General features: G+C 47.0%; 1 protein-coding gene across 1 annotated transcript in view; it reads right to left on the bottom strand.

Annotated features, from left to right (window-relative positions):
- The window catches only part of tsnare1 (T-SNARE Domain Containing 1), a 75,614-nt gene that overhangs the window by 23,857 nt on the left and 43,478 nt on the right, over positions 1 to 8,279 (bottom strand). Inside the window, exon 9 of the mRNA XM_035629649.2 lies at positions 425 to 497. Within this exon, the coding sequence (XP_035485542.2) occupies positions 425 to 497 (73 nt within the window). The remainder of the gene's footprint in view (positions 1 to 424; positions 498 to 8,279) is intronic.

Consider the following 8,279-nt stretch of genomic DNA (forward strand, 5'->3'; position numbering starts at 1 on the left):
CAGTGGAGGGGAAGAAAAGAGTGGGTTTCACCCATTTTTTTTAGGCTCATGTTATTAATCAAGCGCATCAAAACACGAACACACAAGTTATAAATGCTAATCAAGTCAGGGATAACAGTGTTAACAATGTTTAATACGCACGCACACACACACGCACACACACACACGCTCACACACACACACACACGCACGCACGCACACGCGCACACACACACACACACACACACACACACACACGCTCACACACACACGCACACACACACACACACACACACACGCTCACACACACGCACGCACGCACACACATGCGCACACACACACACACACACACGCTCACACACACACACACGCACACACACACACACACGCACGCACACACACACACACACACACACACACACACACACACACTTGTCATTCTTACCTATGGCATCTCCTTGTTCATGAACCATACTCGCCAGGTCCTTCATGATTTGACTGATGTCCAACATGTCTCTCTATGGAGAAAACAAACATTATACATAAAGCACAGGAAACACAAAAAGATTTGGACTTTAAAAAGTAAGAGGTTTCACTCATGTCAGTGCTCCTGACATTTTCTCTTAGAAAACCTTATACGAAAAATCCAGAACAATCTGTTTGACCTGATCAACTTGTTTCCGCTGAGTAACCCTGACCCCTAAAATATAACTGCAGCTACCAAAATAAGTATATCTCTATACTTTGGGGGGGTAGACCATAGCTAATTGTCCATAATCTCCCTGCTCTCAATATTCCAACTCAATGCAACATGAAAGCTTATAAAACTTCTGTCTATCTCCCGCTCACAACCCCCCCCCCCCCACCCCCCCCCCCCCCCCCCCCCCCCCTCCATTGTGGCTCTGTGCAGTCGCAGCTGCGTCTGTGTAGCCTCACCCACCGGGCCGTCCATCACAGGTGGCGGAGATTGCTGTGGAAACTGGCAGCCGTCCTCTGCCCACTTGGCAAAAACCATTTGAATGGAGCCAAAATGGCCCCTGGCAAACCCTGCGATGCTAAAGACTGTTTTTGCATTCATCTTTGGGCGACCCTGTCTATCACGCTTGCAATAGAATAACAAATTTATTTACCTGGCAAAGCACCGGGCAATCAGGACTCATTTCATCATAATGACAGAACAGTGTGTAACCAATTTAGCAAAATAATGCGCGGAAGTGAATGTGAATAAGCCAAGAGAGAGAGAGAGAGAGAGAGAGAGAGAAGAGATGTGGCGGACTGGGACCCCTGCCTGAGGGCTGAGTGGGTGGCCAGGCTCTGGGCCAACACTGTGCCCTTTTCCATATTTAATGGGCTTTAAATTCTGCTCATGGCCATATAGCAGTCACTGGATACTGGCACCGGGCTGGGAACCAGGACTTGAGACTTTTCTCCAGGTTTTTGTTTCAGCAGATTTACGGTGGGAGACTTCCTGATCATCCAGGGTCACTGTACGTACATCAGCACCGCTCGCTGCGTCAGGTCCTGTGTGGACCAGGTGGACTCAAGGACAGTATCATTCATCGGTTGTTTGGTTTCAGTTCGGTCCTGTCTCGACGCAAACAAATCTGCCTAGAATTCATATGTAGCGTGGATTTGTGACAAGATCTATCTTTGTTTTACAGGTTGAATCCAGGATATATTCTGGGCTAGTCCAGTTTATACCCCGGGGTATAAAACATTAGCCCACTTCAACCCTGGGTATCGTCCGGGGAGGGGGTCATATTTCGGGCTGTTACACTGACCTGCATGTTAATCAGTGCCGACGCCTGAAGCCATTTAGTAAATGTCAAAAACACCAGAAGTTTACAATGCTACGCACATACACTCACCAAGCTCTCCATTAGGAACACTGTAATACAACTGGAACAAAATGTCTTCCACTGTTGAAGAGTCAGTGACTGTTATTTGAAGAACTAATGACATTATAGTTCAAAAACCTCGACCACCTGACGTCAGGCGGCGGCGTGCTGTCGGGGGCAGCCGGGAGTCCGCTGGTCCCGATGCCTCCCGTCAGCCCTGCTGCCGTGGTTACCGCGTGAGACTGATGAAAAGAACATACTTGAACAAATGAAAGGCTACAAGGGTTTGTATATTTTCTACGAGTCTTAAATGTCAAACTTTCGATTCAGACGATCTGTCCCACCTGACACTGGGACCGGTGGACATCAGGAGCACAATTAAACCTGAGGCCAAAAAAATGAATTTAATTAAATAAAAATAAATATATATGTGTCAGTAGCATCTGACTTACACCTCAGTCATCGGCGCTCCATGCCTCACATTTCTCCAGTCATAAAGATCTGTCTGATACTAATTACACCAGAGACTCTTCTGTCATTGATCCACACAAAATTTGGCTTCTGATTCAGTTAGCGGCCCTTTATTCTTGGTTTGTATCTTGAAAATCATATTTTAAGTCCCAGTGTGCAATATTTGTAATTTTCTGGCGGCATCTGGTGGTAAAGTTGCAAACCGCAACCAACTGAGCGACCGACAGGGGACACTTCATGGCGGCGCACCACTGATTCCATTTCCTGTTTCCTCCAGCGTCTGAAAGTTCAACGTGAACGCGACGTATTCTGGACGTTTAGTTCAACAACCGTATTCAACACGACGTAGAAACATGGAGACTCACACGGAGGTCGGTCCACCTCATGGAACCATATTAACTCATATGAACAGAGTTATGGACAATATATTACATTTCTGTGAATAAGTTCTTCTAAATTTTACACACTGGAGCTTAAATCATCTTTTTACAGTAACATTTGGAACCTCACAAAGTAGCAGGGCAAAGAAGAGGAGTTATAATCCAGCACATGACAGCGAGCAGCAGGGATTAGAGACAGTGAGGCGCAGGCGCATGATTCTCCCAGTACAGGTTCACGCCAAGATTGCACTTCACAGAGAACAGCAGCACACGAGCTAAGGTGTCACTCAGTCTTCCACTGCAGAACCAGTGTGGAGGTTTCGTCTTGTGCCTGCAGAGGGAAGTGTAGCACAGCGCAGCACCTCCGTCAGCCTCGTTCTTCTTCAGGTGAGCCGGCGTCAGGAGTGAGAGCTGATTGAGGATTCTAGTCAGCCACACGGAGGCAAAGTGCTGATAGACAGCAACGTCCCTGAAGAGGCGTCTGGGAGATTTAAGGCGTTTTCACACCTTGTTTGCTCTGACAAGTTACTTCAAACTCTGAAGTACTCTCTCTCTCCCACTCGAGCCCCGTTCAGACATTAACATCTGGCCCCGGCGATCCGGTCACGAGTGGACAGATCTACAGTAAGTTCAGGTGTGAACGCACACGCACCCAAGATGCACGAGGACGAGATGTGATCACTCGGACCGCGATCAGAGGTCGTCTGTGACACGTGGCCACGTTCTTTCAGCAGTGAGAAGGTCAATGAACCCTGGGCCACATTCGAGGAATCGGCCTCTTGACTCCATAGTTTCAAATGAACCAAAAATACAATTCCGTACGCTGACTGACAGCCACATATTGATTTATTTGTGCCCAGTTAACTGGTTCGTAGCCGGAGATCTGTCACCAAACGTGGCCTGTAACAAGCAAAAATAAGCTCAGCTGTGAATCATGAAATCTCACCCATATTTTTATAGCATCAAATAACTAAAGGGCCTGAAAACCTTTCTTTTTAAACAAGCATTCCCCTAAATGTTTGTGCTTTTTCTTCCACCGAGAAACCATCATTGAGAAAAATCTATTTCATCATGTACATAGATTTTCTTTTAGTTTGGTCCACGTCCCATCCACTAACATGGAGGAGGTGGGTTTGATGGCTGAGACAGCAGCCAGCCACCAGGGCGGCGATCAAGATGCTTTGCCCTCACTCTTGGGGGAGCGGTCATGTCGTCTGTCTTCATATACAGTCAATGCTCAGCACGTTAACCGACTCCTGTCCTGACACGTGTGACGTATCCCGCTCTCAGGCACACTAGTCATCATCCGCTTGTCATTTCAAGTTTGCTCTGTTCCTGCTGCCTTCTGACAAATCAAGGGGGGGGGGGGGGGGGGGGGGGGGGGTCTTTACCATGTGCCGAGCAGCTCAGTGAAACTCTGCTCTCAACCCAATCAACCTTGAATATTGATCAGTGCAGAGCCTCGGATGAACTCCAGTCAGAACAAAGAAACATTTTTCCACGTAGAAATCCAGACATCGTATCGGTTTAGATCACGCAAGTGTCCAAGATTCACTTATTTACATGATAACGGGACGCAGGCCGTTGATGATGAACCGTGTCGAGTCGAAGCAGAAGTCTCACCCTGTCTTTAATAACTGCAGAGAGCGAGGCGTCCACACAGAGATGCTCCTCTTTATCACTTCCACCCACACGAACATGTAGGGCTGAGATCGGCGGTTTCATTTCTCGGCATGTACAGGCTACATGAGGGTCATAAAATCCTTCCAGCATATTACAAATCAAAGTTATTTCAGCTCACCTGCCCCCCTGAGCATTTCTTTTATAGTTTCCTGTGTGGTATTATGATGCATCGTGGAGAGGACAGAGACCTACAGGCTTTTCTGTTTAACTGATATAAGAAACATCGGAACAAATGAGAGGACATCTTTGATTCGGCAGGGGCGCGGTAATCCTACAGATCATTTGAATGTTATAGGTGTGAACATACAATCAAATCATTACCAGATACTGTATCACCGATTATTTCACTTGAACATATTTATTTTTGATCAGTATCATATGTTGTGTCTCTTCTTGTATTCTGTATTATTACTGTGTATAGCATTATTCTGTTCATTCACACTGTACTTTCACAATTTTAGAAACTGGAGACATTGAGGGTCACGTTGGACCAATCAGACGCAGGAGAAGTTCACGTTAAACTCCACATAAATAAATGACACCAACAACAACCCGTAATCTTGGTAGAGATTATAAAAACATGCCAAGTTATGGATGATCCAAGTGGTTTTGGACAAAGGACAAAATAAGTTCATCTGCCTTTTTCTCTCTGATGCTCAACCGCCGCTCGTCCCTCCTCCGCTCTCACTCTCTTTGATAAGTGTGCTTAACGCTGATATGAAATTCTCCCCACATCTCCAAACGAGCCCAAAGGCATCGGGCAACAGGACGCAGTGTCACTGCCACAGCGGAAAAAACTGTTAAGCAGATTTACTCGCACGCTTACTGGTGAGAAAAGAAAAAAAATGACGACAGTTTTCCCAAAGCGACTGCACGGGAGACATCTTTACTGGGGAAATGGTTTATAAATGTTAAATCTTGAATCTTGTTTCCTCTCTGGCAGGAGCTTGAAGGACCAAATACCCCTGACTTAACACAACGCTAGAGCAGCGGGTCCCCGAAGGCCAGCGAGGACAACCGGAGACAGGGGAGACAGTCTGCTGAGGCCCAACCCGCCTCCTCTCTCTGTGAAGAACAGGTGACATTTAACCCCGTTACTATGAGTGAACAGCTTTGTGCACCAGTGACTGTTTGACACGCTCTATGGGCGTGTTGGTCAGTGAATCGGTCCATCTATCTAAAACTTACACGTGGTAATGTGGACGCAGCCATGACCCGCCCAGAGTGTGACCCCGCCCGCCTGATGATGGACGGATGATTTAGAATTGCAAACATCAGTTTGTTGTCAGTATTACTTATCAGTTGTCAGCGTCGCTGTGGACTGGGAGTGGTCGCAGGCAGAGAAGCTGAGGGATGGAGGCGCGATGGAGGCTGAGGACCGTGAGTACAGCTGGTCGAACAAGACCTGCACCTCGATCCCACCTGAGAGACCGAGAGAGCTTCTGGCTGGAGGGAGGGAGGGAGAGGGGGCGGAGCCAAGGGCAAGAATCTGCTAGTGTTTAACGTTACAAAGAGTGAAGATCACATCTGCCCCTTAGTTTCACTCGAAGCCTCCAGTAGAATAGAGATTGGACGAATGTGAAGTGGCCACTTGTGAAGAGATATGTTTTAGTTCAACAGGTCTTAAACCAACACCATTGCCTCGAATCAAAGTACTTTTAAAGAGCGTCAGGGCTTATTAAAGTATAGTTATATTGCTGTTTGGAACTGAAGCAATTTCACTGTACATTAGAAATACTTTACTGTAATTACCCAAGTCTGTTCGTTGTTGTTGGTTATATTAGTTAGATGTATTACAAAAAAAATAGATTTCCATCCATCCATCCATTATCTATACGCTGGACGTGAGGAATACACAACATGAGGAGCAGGTAAAGGCTTTGTAAGCGAAACCCCACAGAGACTAACAGTCGGTACGCTACGGCCAGCGCACACACACGCACGCGCACGCACGCACGCACGCATACACACACACACACGCACACACACACACACACACACACACACACACACACACACACACACACACACACACACACACACACACACACACACACACATCAAAGCTGAGAGAGCGAGAGGAGGCTGATAACGGTGACGGACGGAGGCTCTCCTGGTCCTCTGGGAGGAGAGCGTGAGGGGAAGTGAGGTGAGCTGGGAGTCGGAGCAAACACTGCTGATGTAGTGTATGAAGGGATGATGGAGGGGGGAGAGGAGAGTGGCATGGAGGCGAAAAAGCACATTGTCAGATACTATCCCGGCGTCAAGACCCTCAGCACCTGTCTGAGCACGGACCACGACATCCATGCATCCCACTGTGACTCCAGCACCGGGCCAGACGGCCCCGTCTGAACACCAATCATCTGACTGGCCCTACACCGGCGCCCGCGCTGAAATAAAGCTGTCATTCTCTTTCACCGCGTGTCATCCCGCTAAAGGGGGAGATTGATGCTCCCCTTCTCCTCTCTGCTCCTCTCCAGCGCAGCTCCTGCGGTGGGATTAACTGATGTGAGAGGTTGATGAAGTTCACACTGCTGCGACTGGGCACACAGATACATCTTCATTATGCTGCAAAGTGAAGCCCCTAAAACATTATCATTAGTCCTCAAACGGCTGGATGGAAAAAAACTGCACTCCAGAGTTGGACCGTCACGCGAAGGCTGGTCGTATTAAAGAGCAGACGGCGACACCAGGTGTCGTGCAAACTTCAGGAATGTATTTTCCAGGAATCTCTGCATCCTATAGGACACATAGATCGAAAAAATGATTCATGATCATATGGTAGCACATTTAGATTGACCAATCATTTGCCACAATGTGGTTTAAATGATGTCATGATGACATTATTCATCCATCGTCTACCGCTTTATCCATTTAAGAGTCGCGGGGCGCTGGAGCCAATCCCAGCTTACGTTGGACGAGAGGCGGGGTTCACCCTGGACAGGTCCCAGCCTATCACAGGGCCACATACAGAGACAAACAACCATTCACTCTCACATTCACACCTACGGACAATTTAGAGTCTTCAATGAACCTGACCCCATTCTGCATGTCTCTGGACTGTGGGAGGAAGACGGAGAACCTGGAGAGAACCCGGAGAGAACCTGGAGAGAACCCACGCATACACGGGGAGAACATGCAAACTCCACACAGAAAGGCCCTGGTTGGTTTGAACCGGGACTCAAACCCAGAACCTTCTTGCTGTGAGGCGAAAGTGCTCACCACTACACCACCGTGCCGCCCATGATGACACTATCATGAAATGGAATTATTGAAATATAAAAAAACATTGTCTGATGGGGGTATGTACAATGCTTTTCATTTCTATCCTTTATTTATTGTTGTCTTCAACCATGATCATGGCCTTGGTTGAACATCAAAAATGATACAGGAAAAAGATGGTTGACCTTCAGAAATCAAAAAGAAAGTCCTTTAAAAAAAAAAAAAATAGTTTAACAGTATATAACACAACGACGTGCTCTTTCACATCAGCTCCAAAAGTTAAGTCTGTGAACATTATGATTCCGAACACACATTACCCAGTTGAAGGAACAAACAAGTCTGTATAAGCACCTCAGTAATTGGGAAGGAATCAATATCCTGCAGCAGCACGACGGAGCCACTATGACAAAACACTAATAAGCTTTCGGAGGTGGCAGAAGAAGACGACCACGACGACCGAGCACATCTGAGTTTCTAGTCACTCTCTTGGGATGCGTCGGGCTCCTGGGAGGCAACATTTGAAGAATGTTTTCTTGGGGTTTTTGGACATTGTGCTGTATATTCTAGAGATGTTATATCTCAGATATACTGTAAAGGTAAATGTCCTGGGTATTTATTAAACAACGTAATGTAATGTATATGTGTACATGAACATACAGGTTTCTTTTGTCATCTGACTCGAGGCGCTATAGCGGTCTAGTAAGAT

Source organism: Scophthalmus maximus, chromosome 1 (assembly GCF_022379125.1).
Source record: "Scophthalmus maximus strain ysfricsl-2021 chromosome 1, ASM2237912v1, whole genome shotgun sequence".
NCBI classification, from domain to species: domain Eukaryota; kingdom Metazoa; phylum Chordata; class Actinopteri; order Pleuronectiformes; family Scophthalmidae; genus Scophthalmus; species Scophthalmus maximus.